Source organism: Podarcis melisellensis, assembly GCF_964234715.1.
Source record: "Podarcis melisellensis genome assembly, chromosome: 17".
Classification (NCBI taxonomy): domain Eukaryota; kingdom Metazoa; phylum Chordata; class Lepidosauria; order Squamata; family Lacertidae; genus Podarcis; species Podarcis melisellensis.
In genome coordinates, this window is record NC_138534.1 from 37,648,043 (window position 1) to 37,662,524 (window position 14,482).

At 51.2% G+C, this 14,482-nt stretch overlaps 1 protein-coding gene across 5 annotated transcripts in view; it reads right to left on the reverse strand.

The window, feature by feature from the left end:
- Window positions 1–14,482, reverse strand: part of IFFO1 (intermediate filament family orphan 1) — a 32,698-nt gene that overhangs the window by 4,961 nt on the left and 13,255 nt on the right. For 3 of the 5 annotated variants that reach the window (XM_081894306.1, XM_081894305.1, XM_081894309.1), the window contains exons 2-5: window positions 4,701–4,761; window positions 4,514–4,609; window positions 2,474–2,614; window positions 1,388–1,572 (exon numbers count right to left, since the gene is read on the reverse strand). In XM_081894306.1, the coding sequence (XP_081750432.1) occupies window positions 1,388–1,572; window positions 2,474–2,614; window positions 4,514–4,609; window positions 4,701–4,761 (483 nt within the window). The remainder of the gene's footprint in view (window positions 1–1,387; window positions 1,573–2,473; window positions 2,615–4,513; window positions 4,610–4,700; window positions 4,762–14,482) is intronic. The other 2 variants (XM_081894308.1, XM_081894307.1) reach the window with 1 other exon arrangement.

Genomic DNA, 14,482 nt, shown 5'->3' on the forward strand with positions numbered 1-14,482 from the left:
GAGAAAGGTGGCTTCATCTAGCAAATGAAGGCTTCATAAATGTGGCATTTAGTCACTAATTTAGGGCAGGTGTCCCAAAAATGATTGTGATGATAAGGCAGACTGCAAGGAAGTCCTTTGCCTTTCTTGAAAGCACATGAGACAGCTTAATAATAATAATAATAATAATAATATATACCCTGCCCATCTGGCTGGGTTTCCCGAGCCACTCTGGGTGGCTCCCAACGGAATATTAAAAACACAATAAAACATCAAACACTAAAAACTTTTGGCAGTTCCCTCGCTGCAGGAAGTGAGGTTACAGGGAACCAGGCAGAGGGCCTTCTTGGTATTTGCCAGGGTTGCCTTCAGATGTCTTCTAAAAGTCAGACAGCTGTTTATTTCCTTGACATCTGATGGGAGGATGTTCCACAGGGCGGGTGCCAATACCAAGAAGGCCCTCTGCCTGGTTCCCTGTAACTTCACTTCCTGCAGTAAGGGAACCGCCAGAAGACCATTGGCGCTGGACCTCAGTGTATGGGCTGAACGATGGGGGTGGAGACGCTCTTTCAGGTATACTGGGCTGAGGCCATTTAGGGCTTTAAAGGTCAGCACCAACACTTTGAATTGTGCTACTGGGAGCCAAGGTAGGTCTTTCAGGACAGGTGTAATATGGTCTCGGCAGCCATTCCCAGTCACCAGTCTAGATGCTGCATTCTGGAGTTTCTGGGTCACCTTCAATGGTAGCCCCACATAATGCTCTTATAAGACCTATCCCCAGGATTATTCCTCCTTTAAATTAAAAAGAGGGAGCAAAGCGTAACCACAAGGGTAGCACAATGTGGTGATGTCTAGATGTTGTCAGACTCCAACTACCATCAGCCACGGACAGGCCTGATGGGAGTTGTGGTCTGGCAATCTCAGCAGACAAAAGGGATGAGGGTGGCCCTGTGGGTTAAACCACAGAGCCTAGGGCTTGCCGATGAGAAGGTCAGTGGTTCAAATCCCCGTGACGGGGTGAGCTCCCGTTGCTCGGTCCCTGCTCCTGCCAACCTAGCAGTTCGAAAGCACATCAAAGTGCAAGTAGATAAATAGGTACCACTCCGGTGGGAAGGTAAATGGCGTTTCCGTGCACTGCTCTGGTTCGCCAGAAGCGGCTTAGCCCTGCTGGCCACATGACCCGTAAGCTGTCCGCCGGCTCCCTCAGCCAATAAAGCGAGATGAGCGCCGCAACCCCAGAGTTGGCCACGACTGGACCTAATGGCCAGGGGTCCCCTTACCTTTTACCTTCAATCTCAGCCACGGAGGATTCTGTTTTGTCCCGTCCCGCCAAGGCTGGATTGGCAATCCCTAACCAGTAACTTGGCCCTACTTGAAGGTAACTCCAGAAGCAAGGGACTAAACTCACAGCTGGTTCAGCATCCTCTGCATCTCCTCATTGATGCTCATGGCTGTGGTTTCATCCTCTTCCTCCTCCTCCAGTTTTTTGGAAGTCTCGCTCTCGGAGAGGGAGGTGTCCTCGTCGCTGACCAGCTTCCTCTCCCGCTTCCGCCCCATCGTGGCTGGGACCTTAATGGGAGACAAGTGCAGAGACTACAGAACGAGGTTGGGTTGGAGGTTGGAGGTGGGTGGGTGGAAAGAGATGGGAGGGGGAATGGGGTGGTGTAGGGTGACGTGGAGAGAGAGAGAGAGAAAGAAGGAAGGAAGAGAGCAAAAGAGAGAAACAGAGAGATCGAGAGAGAGGAGAGAGAGAGAGACGGGCTTATTATGACCTGGTTAAAGATGGTGCGATGGCTAAAATGCAATTTTTAGAAACCTCTTATTTTTGTAAATTAAAAACTAAGCAATGGAAAGATGGAATCTGATGAGGGTTCACAGTAAAGGGAACTCCAATCACACCCCAAAGATGGCGTCGGGAAGACAAGATTAAGACAGAGGTGTCCAGAAGGAAAAAAGAGGAAAATGCCGGGAATTACAGTTAAATTATTTTACAGAAAAGCTTCTAACTCGCACAGTTTTCCAGCTCAATGAAGAAAAGAAACAAACAACAACTAACCAACTGGTTCTATAGGGGAAGCAAGAGAAAGAAGAGTGAGTGAGTGAATAAGACAAAGAAAGAGAGAGAGAAAGGGGGCGGGGAGGAGAGGGGAGAGACGGTGTTAGAGAGACACACACACACGAACACTTCCACCATGTCTCCCTCTCCGGCTGCTTCCCTGACGGGGCCTGCCAAGAGACTGAGGTGGGGGCCCTGAAGAGATGATGACAGGGACCAGGGGTGGGGTGGGGGTACAGGGTTCCTACCGCACATCCTCACAGAGGGTCTCGTGAAGGCTAGCCTTAAATTGCCTGCCGGTTTTCCCCAGGGGACGGAGGTGAATACATGGAATGAGGTTTGGGTGGCAGGGGGGTTCCGTTCCGCCTGGGAAAGGTGTGTGGGGGGGTACGCTGTGGCCCTTCCCCACAGGGGGGACGTGGGGCTGGTGCCTCTCACCTGAAACATTTTGATCATGTCCTCGCAGTTGCGCTGCTGGGCGACGTCGCACAGTTTAGCCGTGATGTCAATGCGCCGGCAGATGTCCATGTCCACTTTCATGGCTTTCTCTTGGATTTTGGTATCGAGCTCGGTCAGATTCTGGCCCAGCGCACAAGAAAAAGAGGAGGGGGGGGAGAAAGGAAAGTTAGGGATCGTTGCGTAAGGTCCTCTGTACCCTTATGAAAGGACTGCTTGCAGATGGAGGCTTTGTTTGGATCAATGTGACAATACAGGGGACCCTCTGGATACGAATTAAATTCATTCTGGGGGTCCATCTGCAACCTGAAAAGTCTGTAGGCAGAGGCATTGCTTCTGTGCATGTGCGTGGTGCGATTGAGCACTTCTGCGCATGCGCGCACTGCGAAACCCAGAAGTATACACTTCCGGGTTTGCCACAAACATAACCCGAAAGTTAGGTATCCAGAGCAGTATGTAACTAGAGGGTCCACTGTATTTGGAATGAGTTTATACAAAATGTAGTAGGCTATTAATATTTGCATATATATTAAGATAATAATATCACATTCATAAAAGAATGTGTAAAGGTAAAGGTACCCCTGACCATTAGGTCCAGTTGCGGACGACTCTGAGGTTGCTCACTCATCTCGCTCTATAGGCCGAGGGAGTCAGTGTTTGTCTGCAGACAGCTTCTGGGTCATATGGCATGACTAAGCTGCTTCTGTCGAACCAGAGCAGCGCACGGAAACGCCGTTTACCTTCTCACCGGAGTGGTACCCATTTATCTACTTGCACTTTGATGTGCTTTCAAACTGCTAGGTTGGCAGGATCAGGGACCGAGCAACGGGAGCTTACCCCGTCACGGGGATTCGAACCGCCGACCTTCTGATCGGCAAGTCCTAGGCTCCGTGGTTTAACCCACAGCACCACCCGCATCCCTCCAAAAAGAATGTGTGGGTCAGGGTATTTCCCCCCCCGTGTACATTCATATTTTCCCCCTACACTTTATTGGTGCCTTTTCATTTTTCTTTTCTTCTTCTCCTTTTCTCACTAGAGATAAAGGAAATAAAACTGAAACTTTTTCTTAATTAAAGGAGAAAAGGAAAAGTGTGGGGGGGGGGGGAGATGGGGATTGCTCAATATGGTCCTCTGAAGCTTCTGGTATGAATGAACTCTCACATTAAGCATGGAGTGGAGGAGAAACCGTGTGTTGGGCAGCATATTGTATAGACAAGTAGCACAGCAGGTGTGGGGATGCTGTGGCCCTTCAGGATCCCAAATCCCACCCATTCCAGTAGGCACGGCCAATGGTCAGGGAGAAGATGGAAGTTTCATTCATTCAGCCTTTACTGTCGTAATAGATGGGAGTTTTGGTCCAACAACAACTGGAAGGCCATAGGGACCCCACTCCATCCCAGCAAGACAGCATCCTCTGTGGACCAGGGTGGATTATATGTGTGTGTGTGTGTGTGTGTGTGTGTGTGTGTGTGTGTGTATTCTCCATATATATATGGAATACACACACACACACACACATGATTTTTAAAATTTAAATCAGGTTTTTTTTTGTTAACTGATGTTTGTTAAATAATGTGGTTACACATTTTTTTTAAAAAAAAAAAACTTAGACTGAGTTTTAGCACACATTAAAAACTTAAAACAAATCCTTATTTCCTGATGAACAGCCTTTGGACTATAATGTAACTTAAAGAGAAAACTATCTTTAGAAAGATTTTTCCTCCAAAAGCATTTTATTTTAAAAATCTGATTTAAATAAAAAAGATCCAATTTAAATATTTTTTTGAATCTGCTTTTTTAAATAATAAAAAGCGTTTATTTTTATCCACTCTGCCTGGTTGTCAAGATGATACCAGCAAGTCTTTCTGTAAAAAAAAACAAAAACAAAGATTCAAATCGATTTGATGCAAATCAAATCCACCCTGCTGTTGGCTACGCCAGTTTACATGTCTACATTTGCCAGCCATCTGTGGTCCAAAATAAACCAGGGTGCACATTTGGGGATGCAGTACGTAGACTCACATTGCTCATCAGCCCCTTGAAAACGACCAGCTCTGCTTTAAGCTGCTCCACCTTCATCGCCAGCTCTTCCTGACACGCTTCTGCTTCTTGGGCCTCCTAGGGGAGAGGTAGACATATCGACAGGTCAGCGCTTGGAGAGACCCAGGCCCAGGACACAGGGAGTCGGAGGGGAAGGCGTGATGCTCACCTCGTGCAGCTCGGTCACTCGGTCTTGCAGCTGAACGCGCAACGTATACTCCTCTTCCCACCTGGCGAGACAAACAGACCAAAGACATGGCAATTTGTTTTTGCACTGGGCTCTGCTGGGAGGAGGGACGCGGGGGGCGCTGTGGGTTAAACCACAGAACCTAGGACTTGCCAATCAGAAGGTCGGCGGTTCGAATCCCTGTGACGGGGTGAGCTCCCGTTGCTCAGTCCCTGCTCCTGCCAACCTAGCAGTTCGAAAGCACCTCAAAGTGCAAGTAGATAAATAGGTACCACTCTGGCGGGAAGGTAAACAGCGTTTCTGTGCGCAGCTCTGGTTCGCCAAAAGCGGCTTAGTCATGCTGGCCACATGACCTGGAAGCTATACGCCGGCTCCCTCGGCCAATAAAGCGAGATGAGTGCCGCAACCCCAGAGTCGTTCACGACTGGACCTAACAGTCAGGGGTCCCTTTACCTTTAGTATTCCTACACTGGGGACGTGGGCGGCGCTGTGGGTTAAACCACAGAGCCTAGGACTTGCCGATCAGAAGGTTGGTGGTTCGAATCCCAGCGACGGGGTGAGCTCCTGTTGCTCAGTCCCTGCTGCTGCCAACCTAGCAGTTCGAAAGCTCATCAATGTGCAAGTAGATAAATAGGTACCGCTCTGGCGGGAAGGTAAATGGCGTTTCCGTGCACTGCTCTGGACCCAATGGTCAGGGGTCCCTTTACTGCTGGGAGGACAGGTGCAACCCTCCCTCTGGCGAAACCGGTGCTGGCACAGGAAGTTTTGCACGGGATTTGTGCTACGCAGGAGGGACTGGCACGGATGCAGAGGCACCCCCTGGAATGTGCCGCAGTGACAGCTGGCAGGCTTTGCCACACAGGCTTTTAACCCTGCTGCTCTGAATTCACATCCCACCGGCCGCAAACCGAAGAGAGCGACCACAAACTATGTTTAGCAACTGCAAGAGACTCGCTACCCCAGAATAAACCACATCGACAGATGAGCCCTGCCTCTCCTTCCTTTGCTCTGCAGGATCAGGCCGCTGGGTATGTCTAACCTCATCAGTTTTGGGGCAGCCCAAGGCTTGCATTCCCTCTTCCTTCCTTCACAACTATAGCTGGCACTCAGCTGTCCCCCGGCCTAGCGAGTGGCATTTTACTGCTGCCGGATAGCTATGTATGGACGTGCGCTACACAGGGATTCATATAGCTATGGGGATATATTTGAACAGGTAATGACGGAAGATACATGGGAAAACAAATGTCAAAAGATTTTGAATAAATAGACAAGTTATAGGAATTGGATAGCACGGGGGGGAAGCCAACCCAAGCATTCAAATTAGAATGAATACCGTATTTTTCGCTCTATAAGACGCACCAGACCACAAGACGCACCTAGTTTTTGGAGGAGAAAAACAAGAAAAAAAATATTCTGAATCTCAGAAGCCAGAACAGCAAGAGGGATCGCTGCGCAGTGGAAGCAGCAATCCCTCTTGCTGTTCTGGCTTCTGTGATAGCTGCGCAGCCTGCATTCGCTCCATAAGACGCACACACATTTCCCCTTACTTTTTAGGAGGGAAAAAGTGAGTCTTATAGAGCAAAAAATACAGTAATCTGTGCACATGGTTAAAGATCTGAAGAGAGAACAATTTTTGGGGAGAGGGATTAAAGGGGAGGGAGAAAGGGGAAGAAAAAAATTAGGATAAATGAGTAGTGTCAGGGTTTCTGGGAGAGAGGAGGAGATGACAGAGGAGACGGAGAGCGAGTGGGAGGAGGGGCAGAAGGATGAGGAAGAAGATGACGGAATTCTGAGGGAATCCACGAGTCTGAGCAGCGAGTCAGAGGATTCTCAAAAGGGGGTTACCTTAATCAAGCAAAAGGGAGGAGAAGGGAGAAGCGGAGAGGAGCCCAGTGGAAGACAGACGCAGCAAGAGGCGTCTCAGCCGGAACGGAGTAAAGGGGGTGGAGTCGTCAGCCTCTCGGAGGGAGCAGGATTAGGAGAGAACAGAGAAAGGGGGTTGGAGCAAGGTGTTCAGCCGGAAAGGGTGGAGAGCAGAACAAGGGGTGGTGTAGCGGTCGAAAGAAAGGTCAGCAGCAACGTACGCGCGCCAAGTTCAAACGTAGAGGCGCGCGGAAGTGGAGAGAGCTCAGGGGAGGAGCCCGGCCCTAAAGCCAGAAGGAGGGGGGAAGAGGCGGCAGAGGATTCAGCCTCAGGCGAGTCACGGAGAGAGGGAACCCAGGGGGGCAGGAAGACCCTGCGGAAAAGAAAGGAGAGGAAGAGGTGGTCTAGAGCCAGGCTATTAAGTTGGTGTGGAAGAGGGGAGGAGTCAGAGGGGACTTCAGCGGTCTAACGTGACAGACGTACGGCCACGATGCTGAACTGTACGAGAAGCAGAAATCTTCAATAAACTTTTCCTGTAAATAAACTGCAACGGAGTGAGGTCTCTTGTGAGCTGGGACCCGTCCTGGGTGGCCGTGACAGTAAGTCCCCTCTCCGAAAGCAAAAAATTTTTTTTGCGAAGCTCACGAACGGGAGCAGCCATGAGCGCTGAGGAGCAGCTGGTTGCACTGCGGGATCAGGTTACCGCTCTCACATCGGCAGTCATTGCTTCGCAGAAGAAGAATGACGACTTGGAGAAGACGTGCCAGGATTTGCAGGCAAGGTGGGAACACGCGGACAGGGCGGGGGCCCCAGGTTCCAGAGCGGAGGGCATTGCACTTGGACGGAGGGGGGGTGCCCTGGTTCCGCATTTTAATGGCAACTTGCAAGACTATCCCAATTTCAGAGCGGACGTCGTATATGCACTGCATTTACTCCGTCACGATTTTAAAGATGAGGAGGAGAAAGTGGGGTTCAGTGTTTCGCACCTGCATGGGGAGGCCAGGGCTTGGCTACGCAATCTGTGGCGCGAAGATGGACCGGCCCGTCGCAATTCAACTGCGTTCATCAAAGCGATGGATTCTTGTTTTCAATCCTCTGTGGATGTGGACATTGCGCGCCGTCAAATGCACGGGCTGAGGCAGGGGAAAGCGACTGTGCGCCAATACCACTCTAAATTTTTTGCATTGCTCACCGCCTTAGATTGGCCAAAGGACAGTAAGCCGGTCAGAGATCTTTTTTGGGAGGGATTGAGCCCCCCCATCAAGGATGAGATCGCTAGGGGGGACAGACCCCAGACCCTAGAAGACGTGGTGCAACGGGCTTTAGCTATTGGAATTCGACATGAGGGACGTCCGTGGCACGAGGAGGACGGGCCCCAAGCGCGTGCGCAAGCGAGGACTCTCCCTTTTGTGCACAGGGATTTCAGCCGTGCGCACCCCTCGCCAATGGGGAAGGACAGCGGGGAGCCGATGGAGATTGGTGGTGCTAGGGCTCAGAAGCCATCCCAGAGCCCTGTCCCTGGTGCAGCCAAAGCGAAGCCTCCTAGAGGAACCAGGAAGTGTTACATCTGTGACAGTGCGCACCATATGGCGAAAGAGTGCCCCCAGAGGCTCCAGAAGCACACTGCAGCACTGGCAACTGTAACAGCAGAGGTGCAACCAGGGGAGCAGCTTCAGGGAAACGACAGTGCCTGGCTGGAAGCAGAGCTACTGGGGCTCAGCCAGGCGGATCTGTAGACAAGCCCCCAGCATCACTGCAGAGCGTGGACCCTTTGCCTCCCAGACCGGCAGTTCTGCTCACAGCAACACTCCAGTTGCCTGATGGGAGACTCCTCGAGGTTCCAATAACGATCGATTCGGGAAGCAACGCCGACTTCGTGGGACTGCAGTTCGTTAAGCAGCACAACATGGCGCTCCTGCCTGCAACGACGCCTCTAAACGTGGTCACGGTAGACGGCAGGAAGTTGCTGGGGGGGCAAGTGGTGCAGCAAACCCCTCCCATGATGATGCAGATTGGCAACCATCGAGAACTTATTAGTTTCAATGTCACCCACTTATCGGACACACCCATCGTGTTAGGCATGAGTTGGCTGGAGAGGCACAGTCCCGCGGTTGCGTGGTACCAGCGGCAGATCACCTTTTGTTCATCGTATTGTGCTCAGCATTGCTTTCGGACCGATCAGGGAGGAGAAGCCGAGCAGCAGTTGCATCTGGGTATGGTGCAAACAGTGCCTCACAAGTACCAGGACTTCTTGGAGGTTTTCTGTGAGAAGGAAGCTGACAAGTTGCCGCCTCACAGACCTTACGACTGCGCGATTGATTTAGTGCCAGGGGCGCAACTGCCTGCTGCCAAGCTGTACTCCATGTCGGAAGACGAGATGCAAGAGCTTCGGGAGTTCATAGACCATAACCTCAAGCGAGGTTTCATCCAGGAATCTAAAGCAGCGGGTGGCAGCCCTGTGTTCTTTGTGAAGAAGAAAAACACGCCCCAAAAAAGGCTTATAGTGGATTACAGGTTCATAAACAGCTTGACTAAGCCCAAAGCTTTCCCCATGCCCAAGATTGACGACCTTTTAGCGACCGTCAGGAGGGGCAAGATTTTCACCAAGCTGGACCTACGTGGAGCTTACAATCTCATCCGCATCCGGAAAGGAGATGAGTGGAAGACCGCCATGTTCACCCCTCAGGGCACATACGAATACAGAGTCATGCCTTTCGGTCTCCAAAATGGCAGCCACGTTTTTCAAGCATTTATGCACCACGTGCTAGCAGGTCTCCTCTACAAGAAGTGTGTCTGCTTTCTCGACGATATCCTGATTTTCTCGGAATCGCCGGAGGATCACGATAAGGACGTGAGGGAGGTCCTGCAGAGGCTGAAGGACCACAGGCTGTACGCCAAGTTGGAAAAATGCCAGTTTGATGTCAGAGAGGTTGATTTCCTTGGCTACAAGTTGTCCGACGAGGGACTGGCCATGGACAGGGCTAAGGTTCAAGCGCTGTTGGACTGGAAAAGCCCTCGAAATCGGAAAGAGGTCCAGAGGTTCATCGGCTTTGCCAATTTTTACCGCAAGTTTATTAAAGGTTTTGCGAACGCGACGGCGGCTATCACTGACACCCTCAGTTCCAAGAAGAAGAAGTTCGTCTGGACCGAACAAGCGGAGCGGTCCTTCCGGACGCTTAAAGGTCTTTTCGCCTCCGAAGAGCAGCTGCTCCACGTGAATCCCGGCAGACCCATGCGGGTAGAGACCGATGCGTCAGACAGAGCGGTTGGGGCCGTTCTTTTGCAAGAGGATTCACAAGGCAACTGGAGACCGGGTGCGTTCTACTCCCGGAAGCTCAGCAAGACGGAGCGCAATTATACCATATGGGACAGGGAGTTGTTGGCCATTCATGCAGCTTTCAAAGCGTGGCGACACTTCTTAATAGGAGCCAAGCACACGGTGCAAGTCCGCACGGATCACAAGAACTTAGAGTATTGGCGGACGGCTAAGTTACAGACCCAGCGACACATGCGCTGGGCGGAGTTCTTTGCGGATTTCGACTTCAAAATAGAATACATCCCAGGAGACTCCAATGTTATTGCAGACGCGCTGTCCCGAAAGCCGCAATACTTGGAGGAAGCAGCTCCAATCGCAGCAAAGCACATTTTCGCACCGCAGGCGTGGACGTGCGCTACCATCGCAGTCGACCTGGACGCGGTGCGACGCGCGTTGCAAAGGGATCAGTTTGCACAGTCCAAGATGGAGGAGCTACGCGGAGGGTCGCGAGACAACGATGAGTTCCAATTGCAAGATGGACTTTTGACTCGTAAGGGTGCCCTTTACGTGCCCACCGACGATCTTCGAGCCAAGGTTCTGCAACAATTGCATGACGCCCCTAGTGCAGGCCATTTCGGCAAAGAGAAGACGATGGAGTTGGTGGCTAGAGACTTTTGGTGGCCCCAGATGAGAGGAGAGGTGGCGGACTACGTCGCCAGGTGTGATATCTGCCAGAGGTCCAAACCAGTGCACCAGAAGCAGGCGGGATTGCTAGAACCGCTGGAGACACCGCAGCAACCGTGGGAGAGGGTAGCGTTGGACTTTGTTACGGACCTGCCCAGCTCCAGAGGTAAGACGGCGGTGTTAGTGGTGGTGGACTTGTTCACCAAGATGGCGCATTTCATCCCTTGTGCCAAGGTGGCGACGGCAGAACAGACCGCAAAGCTCTTCATCGATCACGTCTTCAGAGTGCATGGACTTCCGCAGTCCGTCTTGTCCGACAGGGGGCGCCAGTTTGTTTCCACTTTCTGGCGAAAGCTTCTGGGCATCTTGCACGTCAAAATCAACCTGACATCGGCGAGACATCCACAAACCAACGGTCAAGCGGAGAGGGTCAACGCGATCATGCAGCAGTACCTGCGGTGCTACGCCAACCAGCGACCTGCGGCGTGGGTGGACTATCTGCCGATGGCTGAATTCGCCTACAACAACACGAAACACGCATCCACCGGGGTGACGCCTTTCTTCGCGAACAATGGCCGTCATCCCAGAACCTTCCCGAGATTTGCGGCACCAGGAGGGGGGGGGCCTCAAGATGCCGACCAGTTTGCAGCGGAGTTGCAAGAGGTGCACGAGGAGCTGCGGAGACATTTGGAGCTGGCAAAACAGGCGTATAAGGTGCAGGCCGATAAGCACAGGAGGGCGGGAGAGGACATCCAGATTGGGGACTGGGTGTGGTTAGCAGCCCACGCGATGCCGGCCAGGTCATTGGCCAAGAAGAAGTTAGGACACAGGCAGCTAGGGCCATATCAAGTTGAGGCTAAGATCAATCCGGTGGCTTTTCGTCTAGCCCTTCCGGAGGGTTCCAGGGTGCACCCGGTCTTTCATAGGTCGGTGCTCACTCCCTACAAAACCCCACACAGGTTTCAAGAGTCAGGAGCACTCCCAGAGCCACGTAGGAGGGCGCCTGAGGGGGGGGAATCGCCAAGACCAGAACCTCTTAACGAGGTCACAGAGATACTGGACTCGAGATGGGGGGAGGAGGGAGTTGAATATTTTCTAGCCAGGGAAGGCACTCCGGCCTCTGCCAATAGCTGGGTGCCGGGTTACGCGTTGGACGAACCCCTGTTGAAGGAGGAGTTCCATGCACTTTTTCCGCACAAGCCCATGCCCGAGGAGTATTTTGATGATTGGCTTTTCACGCCCACTTTGTCAGACAGCACGTTCGAGGGTTTCTCCTCACCCGAGGGCCATACGCCCGAAACAAGCCCGACCAGGGATCCGAGACTGGGGGGGGAGGAGACAGGCCCTTGTTGGTGGGTGGATCAGCCAAGGGAGGCATGGAGTCAGAGATGGATGATAGGTCCTTGGCAGGCAGCGCCAGGAGAAGCAGTGATGGAGGAAGAGACTGTGAGGTCTGTGGGTGGGGAACCCGAGTTCGAACACACATATACGGAGATGACAGAGGAGAACGTTGAAGTGGACAACTTGTATCCTGAACCGACCCCGGAAGAACCACGTTTTCCTCAACCTGCACCCGGCGAGCGGGAGGGGGGAAGGGGGGGCTTCGAGGGGGGGATGGATGTCAGGGTTTCTGGGAGAGAGGAGGAGATGACAGAGGAGACGGAGAGCGAGTGGGAGGAGGGGCAGAAGGATGAGGAAGAAGATGACGGAATTCTGAGGGAATCCACGAGTCTGAGCAGCGAGTCAGAGGATTCTCAAAAGGGGGTTACCTTAATCAAGCAAAAGGGAGGAGAAGGGAGAAGCGGAGAGGAGCCCAGTGGAAGACAGACGCAGCAAGAGGCGTCTCAGCCGGAACGGAGTAAAGGGGGTGGAGTCGTCAGCCTCTCGGAGGGAGCAGGATTAGGAGAGAACAGAGAAAGGGGGTTGGAGCAAGGTGTTCAGCCGGAAAGGGTGGAGAGCAGAACAAGGGGTGGTGTAGCGGTCGAAAGAAAGGTCAGCAGCAACGTACGCGCGCCAAGTTCAAACGTAGAGGCGCGCGGAAGTGGAGAGAGCTCAGGGGAGGAGCCCGGCCCTAAAGCCAGAAGGAGGGGGGAAGAGGCGGCAGAGGATTCAGCCTCAGGCGAGTCACGGAGAGAGGGAACCCAGGGGGGCAGGAAGACCCTGCGGAAAAGAAAGGAGAGGAAGAGGTGGTCTAGAGCCAGGCTATTAAGTTGGTGTGGAAGAGGGGAGGAGTCAGAGGGGACTTCAGCGGTCTAACGTGACAGACGTACGGCCACGATGCTGAACTGTACGAGAAGCAGAAATCTTCAATAAACTTTTCCTGTAAATAAACTGCAACGGAGTGAGGTCTCTTGTGAGCTGGGACCCGTCCTGGGTGGCCGTGACAAGTAGGGACAAAAGTATATACTGTTATGTATAACTAATAGGAGGAGGATTTTGATGCATGTTATTGTTACAATTTTCGACTGAATGATCTTTTTCTTGGTAAGTTATTTGACATCCCTGGATGAAAGTGTGATCATAAAGAATGGGGAAATAAATAAATAAATAATATATAGCTATGGGGTCAAGTTCTAGGCCCCCCCAAGATTCCACCAACTTGGGCAGCAGTGGGGGTGGGAGGGGAGAATCCAACTAACACACAGTCCCACTGGGAGAAAAGCCCAGAGCCCTGTTGGTGATGCAAACTGTCCTCCCAGTCACAATATCAAACATTTGAGGACCAAAGAGGGTATGTGTGTGTGCTGGTAACTCCCTCATCAACGGATCCGCATGGATCAACTGTGGGAAGTGTGTGTCTGCAAGCATATTTGAAAGAGAGAATATATGTGAGCTGAGCGATATATCGTCCAAAACCGGTTTGAAGTCTGTACCTGCCATTTAAATTTGACTCAGTATTGATCCAAAGTAGATTCCAATGTATAGTTAGTGGCGTAAAGACTTAAACACATCGCAGGATTCCCACCAAAACAGACCAGATAAATAAATGTATAAAGGTGGTATCTTTGCATTGCAAGTAACAGAATGTTGCTTTTCTTGTTGCAGAATGTGGCTTACCTGGTCCAAAATTTAAAGAAAACAGGAGCGTGGATGCCGTTCCTTTAATACGGCAATATTTTGAAAATAAAATTGGGGTGGCGATGGGGTGGAGAGAAATTAACATTGAACATATTTCCATAGTAAAAATTAATCATTTCAGCATAAAATGGCCCAGTTTGCACTAAATCAAACCAAACTATGGCTTAGCACAAATGAAACAGGTTCCAAAAATGCTGATGTTGCTTTGCTAGTCCAGCTGCTGCCGCATTACTGTTTCTTAGACCATTATTATTATTATTATTATTATTATTATTATTATTATTATTACTATTTATTAGCACTGCACCCAAACTGAGCTCATGACTTATCTCATTCCACATAAATCAAGAGCTGTAGCCCAGGTTTGTTCTATGGTTTACTGTTCCTGGGGAACATAAACCAGGAATCTGGGTTGACACCAAGCAGTGCAACAGCAGGACAAGAGAAGGAGCAACGTGGCCACAATCCTCCCTCCAGAGGCCCATATCTCATGCGCAACAAGAAAGAGCAGTAGAAGTATTACATTTCTGGATCATTTCGTTTTAGGGAAGTAGGTTGGTTTAAAAGCAGGAGGAACACAAAATGTTAAGATTTCCACAAAAACATGCTGGCTGTAAAACTTTGGCTGCTGCTATAGAAACCATCTGTCCACAGCTGCACTGGCCTGGGCTGCTCTAGCAAGCCTACTGAGGTTTATCATTGCAAGAAGTTTTGCAATATTGCAGTTGAGTGGGACAGCTCACGTTGCTGTCCTGCTAAAGAGCTGCTCTGGGGTTTCACTGCAAACTGAACGGCAAGGCATACCTTAAATAAACACCCTTATGCTTTGCTAACTCGAGCCGCTCCGGCAAAGATATGCTAGTTCATTCTATGACCTTCAGAT